The sequence below is a fragment of the Myotis daubentonii genome, chromosome 12 (assembly GCF_963259705.1).
Source record: "Myotis daubentonii chromosome 12, mMyoDau2.1, whole genome shotgun sequence".
NCBI classification, from domain to species: Eukaryota; Metazoa; Chordata; class Mammalia; order Chiroptera; family Vespertilionidae; genus Myotis; species Myotis daubentonii.
In genome coordinates this window covers 38952533-38966876 of record NC_081851.1, presented here as the reverse complement: position 1 = coordinate 38966876, position 14344 = coordinate 38952533, and the positions used below count along the sequence as shown (strand labels likewise).

Genomic DNA, 14344 nt, shown 5'->3' with positions numbered 1-14344 from the left:
CCTTCTGCAAAGCAACCAGCTTCTTACCTATTCATTAGGGCACCAAGGAAATTCAAAAATTAGTAATTTAATTTATATATTCCTAAAAGAAGATTCCATGCCACAAGCTATACATAACTAGCACCCTTTTGCCACTGCTGTGGTTGCTAAAACAGATTTTAGTTTAGTCAGTGCCCAAAGCAGAGAGCTTAAAGTTTTGTTCCTGTGTTTTGTTTTGTTTTTAATTAAAAAGCACTTGCATAATTGACAACTGAAACATTTCTGGGTCTCTTTTACACACAACCAAGCATCAGGAAAACCGCTTCATTTGTAGGCCAAGGAAGTATGAAGGACAATTTTATTTTCCCTGCGTGGCTGAAATTCATGGTCTTAGCAAAGGTATCTATAAAGCTTGAGATTGTTTGTATATAAAAGGAACAAATGCAACCAAAATAAATATCTAACAAATGCTGCATGATAGAATCCAACCCGGCAGCCTCAGTTGACCCTGAATTGCTGGCCTTAAAGTTTGTGAATTTACTGAACCCTAATAAAAATCTTTGCTGGTGATCCAACATTTTCATTTTATATACCCTCACCCTAAATAAAATTATGTTCATTCCTACCTCTGTGCCTTTGATCACACTTTACTTTCCTTCTGGCATGCCCTCTCATCTTCTCTCCACCTCCCCAAATCTCACCGTGGCTTCAAGGCCGGCCAAGTGCTTCCTGGACCTGTCCCAGGATGCCTCACTGACCTTGGCAAGCCTCCTGAACTCCCTGTGCTCTGAGCTCAAGCACTGTGGGTTGTAGCATCATTTCGAGTTTAACAACACAGTTCTGAGCTGCTTCTAAACGAGCCCTGTGAGTCAGCCCTCACTTCCTAACTGGACTGTGATAACATCTTCCAGGATTGGAGGAAGACTTTTTCATCTTTCTGTGTCTCCTATTGCCAAGCGTGTGTTAGAAACGCAATAGAAAATGATTTGTTGGTTTCCTGATAACCTATTACACAATTTCGAGACATTGTTTTAAGGAATCGTTCATCATGTAATCACTGGTAGCATCTGTCTCTATGAAGCGCCACCCATAGGCATGAACCTTCTTGAGTTCATAATCTAAAGCAAGAGCCAACAGTATGCAGTAGGCATGCTTACTTACTGGAAACAAGTAATAATGATGCTGACCAATATGAAAGGGATGATCAATAAGACCAATTGAGCATATACTAGTACATTAAATAAATAGCTACACTAAGGGCAAGTAGGCAAATCCCTGTTTCTAATGGAGCAAAAAATGAAAACAAGAAATTAGCCTTTCTCTTCCAGTATCAGTGTTTGAAATTACTAAATAACTTTTCTTAGTAATCCTATTTCAGCAACCTACTCACAGGAAATAAGGCATTCTGAGTACTAACGAGCTACATCTTGTCTGCATTATTTTCTAAAAACTGGTTTTGATTAACAAGCCCTATGCATTTTATGGAGAGAAAAGAAAGTACTGAATGAATCCAAGATTTACTTATGACCACTTTCGCCATTATGAACAACGTGAAAAGTCTCTAATAAGTCAAGGTGACAACAGGATCGAGATGATGCTGGACAACCTTGATACAGAGGACCTCAAAGCTTGCCTTTGTACGAGTGTGGCATCAATCTTCCCCTTAATCGCATATGAATGGTGACTTATCTACGTCCTTCTGGTAATGAGATTTATAGCGAACTAGAATTTATATACAAATTATTGCCACTCCTTTAAAATATTTACCTTGGAAGGTCATGCCCTTTCTACAACAACACTGTCACTATTACAACTATCTTCTGAACTCCTGCTCTGAAATGGCCATAACTTTGAAGGCACAGTATTTGAATATCCTCCTTAGGGAAATAGGAGAACGTCCTCATCATTTGATTTCAAAACAACCCAGAAGTTGTAGGCATGATGAATGATGAATGGTGGGTTATCGATCTGGGAACCTCCTTGGTGAAAAACAAAGCATGACTCAGAAGGTGCAAGATTTTCTTTTTGTGGCCTATAAAGTGGTTTCAAAAACAGTTCCAAGGGAGGCGTTTCAGAATGCTTTGAGCAATGGCAACATCATTGGAGAGTCTCCAGCATCCAAAGCCACTGGTTTGGAATTAGATTCATGTGGGTGCCGGAGTTCTGCCATATGCACCACGTGGACAGCCTCACTGCTTTAGCCATGCTTTGCAGAGTTCCACAAAGGCATAGGTAATTCTCACCTTGTAGTTTTTCTGTACAGCCTACTTTATGGGTTAAGGAACCCAATATCTATCAATTTCATTCTCATTTCTCACCCAGATTACCTCTCAGGTAGCAAGAACGACTCATAATGTTTGATTATGTTTCACTCTCATTAATGTTTGATCAACTTTACTATAATGAGGGATATTAAATTTAGCATTGGAAAACCCATTTGGTTTTCCCTTTCCTTGACACTGTGATAACAATCTGAGGGCCTGTGGTTTCCCAAATATGTAACCTGGTATCACCCATCAACACCATAGCTCCAGTCAGAATCAGCATGATGTTCACAAGAATATAATTCGTTTACATAGGCCAAGCCTTGGCACCTCACCAGGATCATGGCCTGGGCAGGGGAGAATGGAAAGGGAAGTCACATTTATTGAAGGATGGCCATGTGCCAGGACCTTTACGCATAGAAGTAAATACCAAATTAATTCTGAAAATAGAAATATCTCAATTTCATATATGTAGAGAAAAGGAAGGTTAAGAGAATTTGGGTAACTTACCCAAAATCTACATATTAATAAGTGGAAAAATTCAAATTTAGATCATCTTTTCCTGACTCCAAAGCCCAAGCTCTTTGTAGTGAGAGTGGTGAGCTGTGTCTAATGATGGGGCCATGGAGGGGGAGGTGAGCCGCCTCAGGCAACATTGACTCCAGTGCCATTTCTGCCCCCCACTAGCTGTAGAAGGTGTTAACCTGCTAAATTCTCATTCCCCTCAATTTAATAAATAAGTTGAGTGACTATTTAGTCCTATATTGAAAATACTCTACTACATCTCAAAGTTATAAAGATGAGTAAAGTCAGATATATGTCCTCTAGGGGCATATGTCTGAGACAGGCAAGCACATAATAATATAATAAAAGGCTAATATGCAAATTGACCAAACAGTGGAAGGACCGGTCGCTATGATGCGCACTGACCACCAGGGGGCACATGCTCAATGCAGAAACTGCCCCCTGGTGGTCAGGGCTCTCCCACAGGGGAAGCATTGCTCAGCCAGAAGCCAGGCTCATAGCTGGCGAGTGCAGTGGCAGTGGTGGGGAGTGAGCCTAAGCTGACAGTTGGACATTCCCTGAGGGTTCCCAGACTACAAGAGGGCACAGGCTGGGTTGAGAGACACCCCCCCACCCCCGCCCCCCGAGTGCATAAATTGCATGCATTAGGCCTCTAGTTTCTATGATATATAATAGAAGCTAAGATAGAGACATAATAAAAAATGAGAGCACAAACTCTGAGTTGAGTGGTGGTATTTACTTGTCTGTTCCCCACTCAACTATAAGGTCTGTGACTGGAGAGACCATGTTCATCTTTAATGTTAGTGCTGTAGAAGACTTAGCCTATAATAGGTTTTCAATAAATATGTAAAGTATGAATGAGTCAGGTGGTGCCTGATCGAAGAGTTGAAGATGAGAAACAGTTAACCAAGCAATAAAAAGAAGAAAGGGTGTTTCGGGGAGAACATGAGAGCAGCAAGGTGTATACAGGGAAGTATATGCAGTTTAGTTTAGTCAAAGCACAAAGTATAAGGAAGGAAGTGGTGGGAGAGGAGGTTGGAGAAATAAGAGAGGTTTGGTTGTGAAGGACCTTGTGTGGCCTAAGGACTCTTGGACCTAGAGGTCCATAAATGGATTCTGGGGATTTGATGAATCCTAACCCCCTGAAATTGTTATCAAAGTTTATAAGCTTGTGTGTAAATGTGAATGTGTACATTCTGAGGGAGAAGTGTGTCACTTTAATCAAATTCTCAAATGTGAAGAACTCATACAGACAGGGAAGAGCTGTTAAAGAGTTCCTGGGTAGGCAGAGCTGTCAGAATAACATTCTAGATAGATGACTGTAGATTTACAAAGAATGGAAGTCAGGGCAGCAAGAATGGTGGTGGAGAAACCTGTGAAGAGATAACTGCAACTATTCAGGAAAGAAATCTTAGGTTTCAACACCTAATCAATGGTGTTGGAGATGGAGTAGACAGGGGTGGATTCAAGGTGGAGTTGGGGGGGGGTGGGTGGAGAGAGATTAACCAAAGAACTTATATACATACTAGAAGCTTGGTGCATGGATTTGTGCACTGGCGGGGTCCCTCAGCCTGTCCTGCACCCTCTCACAATCCGAGACCCCTCAAAGGATGTTGGAGAGCCAGTTTCAGCCCAATCCCCACAGGCCAGGCAGAGGGACCCCACCAGTGCACGAATCCATGCACTAGGCCTCTAGTATGAGTATAAGATCTTTGGTTAATCTCTTCCCGCCCTCCCCCCCACCCCCTTCCCTCTGAGATTCGTCAGTCTGTTCCATGTTTCCATGCCTGTGGTTTCTGCTCCTGCATTGAGTGTCTGCCCTGTGGTGGTCAGTACACATCATAGCTACCAGCTGGTTGGCTGATTGGCTGGTCATTTAGGCTTTTATATAGAGAGACATGCGTAACTCGTGGACACGATTGAGGTAGCAATAGGACTTACAAGACAGTTGAATGACCCCAACTCTGACCTAAAGCATGAGGAGAGATCAAGGCTAGAGATAAAGATTTAAGTCATCAATATCTAGATGAGAGTTTAAACTATGAAAGAAAATGAAAGCCCATGGAAAGTTTTAGAAAGAAAAGACAGGATGGACAAGATTGCGTCCATGACTTGTACAACACCATAAATATACTAAATGCCACTGAACTGTACACTTAAAAGTGGTTTAAAAGGCAAATTATATATATCTTACAATTTTTAAAGTGTAAGAAAGTAGATAAACACTTCAGGCAAAGTAAATGGTATATACATTTTTAAAAAATGGATCCATGGGGCATGCCAACATTTGAAGAACTACATACAAAGAGAAGCCCACAGGGAAGGTAAATAAGGGATAATCAGAGATAGAAGAAAGGGGGCTTAGGAGAATACTGTTACAGATGCCAGGGGAATAGAATTCCAATAAAATACAGGATGGGGTGTGCAGAGAAGTTAGAATTGCTAAGGCCACTTCCAGAAATAACAGTCAGAATATATGAGCTCTGGGAGAGAGAGAGAATTCTGGTCTCTGGACTTGCCCATCCAGAACTTCTCAGCAGCAGTCAAACGACTTAAATTTCGTCTTTCAAAATAAAACTTGCCCATGCTCTGCCAGTTTTGTCTGGGCAGGAAGCAGAGCTCAGACCAGCTGCTGAGGATGGTTCTAAATTCCACTTCAGAGCCCTGGAATGTGATGCCTCCGGAGTGCCAGCCTCTGCCCTGGGAGGGAGGGAAGCAGCCTGGAGCAGAGGGAGGCACAGCGGGGCTCTCCACCCTCCCTCCTCCCCAGGCTGACACTCCTCTGACTGCTCACAGGGTCTCCCATCTGAGCAGGACAAGTCAGGACTTTCCTCATTCCTCATTCCCTTATCTCTGCATATTTCCCTCTCACCAGGATGGCTTCTTTGGTATTTAGACCAAACAGGTTGCTATGAAATCACAAGGTCATAGACAGGAGCTGCCTCTGGCTAAAAGGTCTCTTTCCCTTGAGGACTTCAAAGACAACCTCATCTGATACCAGAGAGAGGGGGACAGGGACAAGCACAGGAGGGAGGAAGATGGACCACTGGGCAGCATCTCCCCATAGCAAACCCGCCTTGGGTCTTCCTGGGGTGCCCTGTACCATCATCATTTACTAGCTGAATCCAGGAACACGGTATTGCCAGCTTTACGAAGCTCTAATGGATCATCAGCTAATCTCCTGTCATCATTTTGGCAGAGTTTGTCTAATATTCCTTCAATGTGGCAGGTTAAGCCTGCTAACGCGTTCTTTCACATTACATGTTTAAAAGATAGTCTAATATCTTTTAAAAAGTAAAAAACAACTCTGAGTATCTTCAGTAACTCAGTGTTAATACTCAGAATCTGCAAACTGAGCCTAGAACTACGACAAACCCACCACTAACAGTGAGGGCTCTAGTAACACCTTTGTTGATCATTTGTGTCCTCTGTTGTCAAAAAGGTAATCGTTACAATGACCAGGACCCATCCTGGGGTAAGTTAAACTAAGAGGTATTGGGGGTCACTGTACCGGGGGGGGAGGCAATAAAGCCTGTGACAAACAGAAATGGTAGATGAAAGTCACGATATTGCCTTTATTATTGTGGGCTGGAGCCTATGCTGAGTGTGGCAGCAAGTGGGCTGCAAACCGAAGCCCAGAATTAAATAGATTTCCCAGCCTCGTCAATGGGCACGGGGCCTGCCTGGGGAAGACTTACAGCCAGGGGCACTGTTAGCAGGAGGCTGGTGAAGCTTAGCTTCAGGGATCCCCATTTGAAAGGGTTCCTTCTAGACTCCTCTAAGGGCCAGGGAGGAGCCCTTAGTATTTTACTTTTGTATTTTTATGTTCTCTTTCTTTAAAAGGCCCCCCAAATTGTATAAGCATCAAGTCCCCCCAAAATCTGCCTGCATGGGACAGAAGAGGACAGTCCTGCTCCTTGGAGCGGCGTGCTTGGCAGACTCCAGCCTTATTTACGGAATAAATAGAAGGGAAGAGAAAGTCCTGGGGATACACGGGGTGCCCCCTCAATGGAAGGGGGGGCGGGAGGCCCCCGGGCTGGACCGCAGACCCTTCGTTGGCTCTGTGATGGCCCCGTGCCTGGCATCAGGCAGGGTGTCCCTCCAGACTTTGAGATGGAGGATTTCACAAAGTTGCTTTCAGCTGATTCCCCCAGTCTCCCACTAATTCCCCTCCATTGCATGCTTCTCCCTTGGCCATGGCAACCCACAACCCAGCCGGAAAGAGCAGCAGCGCTCAGTGCTCTGGTGTCAGGAGGCCGGCCTGTCTCTGTCCCACCGCAGGCAGGCCCAGGCAAGCCCTCTCCCGCCAAGCCATGTGTCAGAAATCCAAAGTTACTGAGAAACCTCCCAAGTAAGAGGCGCTTTCATTATTCAAGTTTCCAAATCCGAACCCTTGACCACAATGCCTCCTTGTCTTAGAAGGCATGTCCTTGCTTGGTGAGCTGGAGACAGAGGCTTCGAAGAAAGCCAGGATGCAGAGATTTGGCCTTTCAGGCCAGACAGCCTTGTGGAAGGCCATCCTAACAACAAACGCCCCGGGAGGAGCAGCGCCCGGGAGTCCTGCCCTCATAGTCAGGATGACACGTCTGCATGCCCACAGAGGCCTCTGTGAGAGCGTCTGACCCTGCAGCCTTGGCCAGGGGGACAGGCATAAAACTCTTCATTGAAGAAAGCAGTGATCCCCGCCCCCACTAGAAGGTGCAGCACCCGAGGCTGCGTGTGTACCACATGCTTTCTGTCGGCTCCAGTCACACACCTTAGAGCCCTCCAGCTCTTGCCAAAATTATTTTTTTTAATTAAAGGGCTATGCTGATTTTTAAACTTTGTTTTTACTTTTTTATTTATTTTATTTTTAAATAAACTTTTTATTGTTGATAGTATTACAGATATCTCCCCTTCCCCCCGCCCCCCATTAACCCATCCTTCCAGCCCCTTCCCACTCCATTGTGTCTTCACTACTCTATTGCCCATGTCCATGGTGTTTTTACTTTTTTAAATAAATAAAATAAGAATTTAACTTGTGTTGCTATTTAGGCTGTTGGGAAAATAACAACGGTAGGAATCAATCTTGGGCTATTCGTCTGCAGCTTCTTGCTCCCTCAGAAATCTTTTTCGAAGGTTTCTGGTGAATGGCATGCAGGACTGCCCAGCCCTGAGGGTGTCAGACTGAGAATTTGCTGGGCAAGTCAGCTTCTGTTCTGGCTCTGTGTCCTAAAGTCAGGCCGGTGCAGGTCCCAGCCTCAGGCTCCTCCTCCAGAGCCTGGAGTGGGGAGGGGTCCGTTTCCAGGCCTGTGGGCAGGCTCAGGAAAGACAGGCGGGCAGAACGAGAGTGAGTTCTCGGGGCCACCTCGCCCCTGCCCACTGGCCACCCGAGACAAGGCCTGAGCAATTCCATGCGAGGGACACTGACCTCCATGGCTGCACTCAGCCTGTGGTGACCCTGTGGCCCTGGGGGCTCTCCAGTCCTGGCCAGCCTTTGCCCCAGTAAAGGGGACATCAGAGGCCGAGCCACACACGGGTCCTGAGTCAGGCTGAGAGCAGCAGGGAGCCCATAACCCTCCTGGGCTCTGACCCGGGAAGAAGCTTTTGGGACCGGGTGGCAGTGAGCACTGGGTGTGCCGACACACAGTGAGCTGGGACCCGGGAGGGCAGTCAGAGGCCCGAGGCCAAGGAGCCAAGGCCATGTGCACCAGAGCAGGGAACGGTGCCCAGGGCGGAGCCGGGTTTTGGGGTGCCAGGCCGTGCTGCGTGGGCTCGGGAACACCCCACATGCCTCCCCGCAACTGGCAAAACCTACTTCTCAGAACCCAAGGGTGGGGGGTCTTCATCTTGGAACTTGGAGAAGATTCGAAGGGCCTGGTTGAGAATAACTGAACGGTGTTCCTGAATGAAGCAAATACCATTTACTAAACGGTGCAGAGGTGTATGTGTTCCCACACTACCTGCCGATGTATATTCAAGGGGTCACACAGAGTCCCCCTCACATGCGTGGTCAGTGCCTCTTCCTTAGGTTACTGGTTGACTCTAAGCTGAGCTTATGTTTTAGGGGAAAGCAGTTTCTGCTGTGGTCTCTGCCCCTTTCCAACTTCGCTCTGCAGCACACTGTCTCCCGTGGGACACCTGACCCACCCTGGGCCACATGGGTGAGCTTCCTTCCATCAGAGAGGAGGCAGCAATTACAAACTCAGCCTCAATCTCTCATACAGCTGCTCAAAGTTTTGTCTTTAAAGTACAGATGATTTCTGAAGTGAATTCTTAGAAATCTGACATAATCGTGTAACAGTTAAATGGGAGGGAGGCAAGGTTCCAAAATCAAACTATAACGGTTCAGTTCCCAGTTTTGCAACATTAAAACTCTAGGCATATAAATGTGTCCGTAAGTGGTGTGTGGTGAGTTACAGACCTTCACTGAGGCTCCATTTTCCTAAACCTGCAAAGAGGGGACGACAGACCCTACAACAAGGCCGCTTCCACAAGGCTCATTTAATTAAATGAGACGATGTGTGTGCAGTACTTAGCATAGTCCCAGGAAGGTGGATACACACACTAACAGTCAGCCATGTTAGTGAAGTCAGTACTGAACACAGCCAGGACAGACGACCCTGGAAAATGGCGTCCTAAGAGAACTGGGCAGAAATGCAGCAGCCCTCTGCCTGGCCTTACACTCCCAGTACTTCCCTCCTCAGCTCCATACTCTACAGTCTCCACAGCTGCTTCCCAAGAAACAAACCCTATTACAGTGCCCTGAGGTAAATCCATCAAGGATCCCCTGGCTCAGGATGGAAGCCATGCTGCCCGGCTTGGCTTGCACGGCCTCTCACAGTGGAAACCCCATCTCCCTTGCACTTGGTGCTTGCCTTTCTGTGCAGGAATGCCAACCCCTCCTTGGCCCTGCGCGCAAGCTCCAGTGTCACCTCCTCTATGGAGTGCTAGTTCCCTAGCACTTGCTAAGGGCAGGAGTCTGCTGGTTAAACCTGTGAGCTGTGGAACCACACTGCCCAGGTTTAAGTTCCGGCTTCTCCTTGTGACCTTGGGCAAGTTCCTTCACCTGTCCTTGCCTCGGTATTTTTATCTGTAAGAATGAAAAATAATATTGTTGAATCTATAAATTTATTAAAGAGAATTAAATAAGCCAATACATAGGAAGCAGGTGAGTGCATAGAAAGAACAGTCCCTGACACATAGTAAGTGCTCAGTAAATATTAACTATACCAGTAACAGTTACTACTATCATCATCATCATTATTCTTATTCCACCAAAACAGAAGCTCTCTAGTGGCTATTTTGTTCACTGCCTGGCACATAAGAGGTGCTGGGTATACAGCGGTTGACTAACACACAGCCCCTTGCCTGTGGTGACTTGTTGATACATCCTCCTCAGCAGGCCGTGAGCACCTCAGTTCTTCTAATCAATCCTGTGCGCCAGAGGTCTGCTCAGTGGGCACAGAACAGAAGCTCAGTGAGCATTTGCTGAACGAATGCACGAACAAACCTCCTCAGAGGTTGTGTGCACATGTTATCTCCTAGTAACACATTAGCCTCAGGTCTAAGGTTATCAAAAAAGTGTGTCCTTTGCTTGATGGTGCTCTTTTGCAGTTCCTGTGTAATGGTGGCTACAAGATCTTGAGTACCAGGCAGTGCATTTGGGGGCTTTATGGGGGAGGGGGCCTGTCTGTAGAGCAGGAAAAGGTTCTTCCGGAAGCTCCTGCTCCCAGGCACTTCCACTCCCTAGTGCCCCTCACTGCACCTGCCCCTTCTGAGTCCCACATGTCCTCCGACAACACAACCAAAGAGAACTGTGGTTCATGAGGGGCAGATTAAATCTGGACAGAGAAAGTTCAAGGTATCTTTATCCGAATCCAGGAGGTCTTCCTCTTCTCTCCCTTGTGAGCCAGGTCCTTCACCGTCCCCACTTCACAAGAAACCTTCTCCTTCTTCCAGAAGGAAATGTAAATATTTTCGCACAATACATCAGCCTTTCTGCCTCTCTGTCTAAAGGGAAATAGAGATCAGGGGAGGGGAGATGAGTATATAATGTGAATAAATGTAGTCTATGGTCTTCACTTAATTATAAGTCAACACTAAAAGACCACTGTTTATAAGCTTCTTGGTAACCAAAACCACTTCATATTCCAAGTGCAAACAGATTTATGACCCAGCATACCCACCATGTTTTCTGTCGTGGGGACATAAAGGGAGGGTGACTCGATGTTTGAACATGATAGCTTTCATCCCAATTGCCCGGCCATAGCTGCTTCCATCTCACTGCTCATTTATCCTCACGTCAGTGCAATAAGGCAGGTGAAGTTCAGCATCTCCATTGTATGGGCATGGAATATAGAAACTGAGCGATCTAGGGAAAGGTCCTTAACTAACAACAAGCTTGGGAAACACATATGATTGTGTCGTCCCCAAGAGTATCGCTCTCTGCCGTGGCTCATGCATAAACGCTGTGGGTCCAGGGGCATCCTCTCTACCACGGCATGTCCATGGCTGGCCCCTGCGCTCTCTCCCCTCCCACTGCCCAGCCCTGCACCTGCACCTGTAAGGCTGCAGCTCCCTCGGGGCAGTCAGGCATTCCCAAGTCTTGGCTGGATGCTGGATGTTTAGTTCCCTGGCCTTTTGGTCAAAGACATTCCAGGGAGTAAGAGCTGCCTTTAAACAGCTTCCAGTCACCCCCGCTGAGCACTCAGAGTGGGAGTGAGTCGTGCCCTGGCTCTGCCATTACCAGCTGTGTCACCCTGCACAGGCCACCCCCCTCCTCTGTAAATGGGCGGAGGCGTGGCTTTGAGAAACTGACCGTGCTGTGAATGGCCTCCTCTGAAGACACAGGCACCAAAAATCCTGTCATTTCAGGAGGGTCACAGCCTTCTGTCCGTTTGAGCCCATTTGGATACCACATTGGTCCACTGACCCTGGGTAAGAACCCGAGAGGGACCCTAAATGCAGATTTGTAAAGTAGTTTATTTTCTCATAATATGGTGTGTGTGTTTTCTAAAGAAAGAATGGCTTTTACAAAAAGAAAGAAGAAAAATACCATAAAAATACTACCAGCAAAATTATCAATATTTTAGTAAATATTCCTCAATCTTTCTTTCTCATTTAAAAATTCATTAATTATACCAGGAATGTTTCTCGTGTCATTTAAATAATATTTGAAACAAAATGTGTGCATGGTAATTGGCTGCATGGTGGTTCTATAGTGCATAATTAGCCCTTCCCTAATTGTTAAACGTTTAGGTTTTCCCTTTATTATTATTATTATCTGTGCAGACATTCCTGACTGTTTTCTTGGGCTAAATGTGGAATTGCCAGCTTTACTTAGAAGGAGTACCTGTAACAATTAATACCTACCTAAGGGGAAGCCCCTTGCCATCTGCCCTCCTGAAAGTCGCACCCATTTCCACTCCCAGTAGCCAGGAGGGAGGCAGAGTGGAGGAGACTTAATCTGCTTCTTGAGCCAGCAACCCCAGAATCCCAACACTGAGTAGAATCTCTGTTTACTAAAAGTTAACAACTATCTCAGGCCACAACGATCGTGTCTATTTTCAGGGCTGGCCTAGGCACGTTTTGAAGTGGTTGGAATTCGCCTTGGGTGCCTGCCTCACTCCCTGGCCCTCAGCCCTCACATAACCTTGGCAGCCAGCGTTGACTCAGCCACCACACCCTCCCCTCCCAGGTTCAGCAGCAGCTGTTCCACCCTCCGCTCCCTGCCATCCCTCTGCCCTTTATTGCTTTCTATCGGCAGCCCCAGACTTTCCATTCACAGGATGTGGGAGGCTGTCACTGGGCAGAGAGTGATGGCCCAAAGTGATGGGCAGGGGTAGGCCACCTCCACCCCCAGGTGCCTGGGCTGCAACTGCTCTGTCTCTTGCAGGGCTGGTCCTTCAGTATGTTGCTCAAAGAGAAGAGCAGCGCCTCATTAAAAAAACAACAAATATTGTTCTCATGAGAATTGGCTACATGGAGTGAGTGTTTGCCCAGAATGATGGGCAGTTTCAACAATTTGCTTAATAAACTGTGCTCTTCTCGGGGCCTTAAATCTGCAAATTGGTGATGGGAGGGGGAGAGCACAGGTGTTGCCTTGCCCCGCCCTGAGCTCACCGACTTGTTGCACACATGGCCTGCCCATGGCTGACCCACTTTCTCTTGGCCCTGCAGTCCGATGGCTCCATCCTGGCGATCGCCCTGCTGATCCTGTTCCTGCTCCTGGCCCTGGCTCTCCTCTGGTGGTTCTGGCCCCTCTGCTGCACTGTGGTAAGTGCCCAAAGCTCCTCCTCCTTCCTCAGGCCTCGGGCCACTCAAAGCTAAGGGTGACACAAAGTTAACAGGACCATGAGAAGGATAGGGTGACAAGACTCTGCAAACACTGAGGACAAGTCTTGCATTGTTTATACAATTTATACAAACCCGATGAAAATGGCATTGTTCAATGGAACCAGGAATGGTGAGGAGTCCATATGGGTTAAGGAAGTGGGACAGCCCATGGACACAGCCTTTAGGTAGGCACCTGAGGTGGCTGCTCTGGCTCTGGTGCTTAGAAGGATCCACAGAAGACTGCAATTGATGAGTGGTATTTGACATGTCCTAAGCATATATGCATGTGTATGCATGGTGCGCGCGCACACACACACACACACACACACACACACACACACTTGTTGAGTTGCCCTTGCTGATGCTCTCCCAAGGCCACCTGGTCTTAGCAACCAGTCAGCCCATCTGAAAGAACACCTCAGGGCTCTTTACTTTTAACAATAAAGAGTGGCGCCTACCTGTGTTTCTTTCCTTGTAGCTAACACTTACAGAGCGCACCTACTGTATGCCCTGCACTGGTCTAAGCACTTTGGCTCCGAGGTCAATAAGAACCTGCCTCCGCATCTGGAGCCACCGCATAGCTCAGACCAGTGTCTCCATGAATAGCTTAGGGCAGCGGTTCTCAACCTGTGGGTCGCGACCCCTTTGGTGGTCAAACGACCCTTTCACAGGGGTTGCCTAAGACCATCCTGCATATCAGATATTTACATTACGATTCATAACAGTAGCAACATTACAGTTATGAAATAGCAATGAAAATAATTTTATGGTTGGGTCACAACATGAGGAACTGTATTTAAAGGGCCAGAAGGTTGAGAACCACTGGCTTAGGGCCTGGAGAAAGCTATCTTCCCCTGCCACACCCAAATGATATTGCCTGTTTACCAATTTCTATTCCCTGGCCCCTAGACTAGGAAAAGCCCAAACAGAGTAATAACCAAATGTGTGTGGGGGGGGGCGGGGATGGTGGGCTCAAAGCGAGCACTGCCCAGCTGCCATGGCACCTTCCACTTCCTGTGTCTTAGTGCTTCCCAGGAGGGTCCTGCGGGGGGATCCACAGTGAGCCTTTCTAGCCAAGAGCTTGTCACATGTTACCTCTGAAACACCAGCACTCAGCACACAGTGCAAGGAGACTCGCGTCTGTATGGAGAACTGAGCTTAACCAAGACCATAACCTCGGAACGCTAGGTGTGAGGAGGAGGGGAAGGACCTTTGAGTAACAGTTTAAAGAAGAGGAATGAAGGAGATGAGACACTCAG

The 14344-nt window shown here is 46.9% G+C and overlaps 1 protein-coding gene across 1 annotated transcript in view; it reads left to right on the top strand.

The window, feature by feature from the left end:
• Positions 1-14344, top strand: part of ANTXR1 (ANTXR cell adhesion molecule 1) — a 220469-nt gene that overhangs the window by 124259 nt on the left and 81866 nt on the right. Inside the window, exon 13 of the mRNA XM_059659574.1 lies at positions 12930-13025. Coding sequence (XP_059515557.1) covers positions 12930-13025 — 96 coding nt within the window. The remainder of the gene's footprint in view (positions 1-12929; positions 13026-14344) is intronic.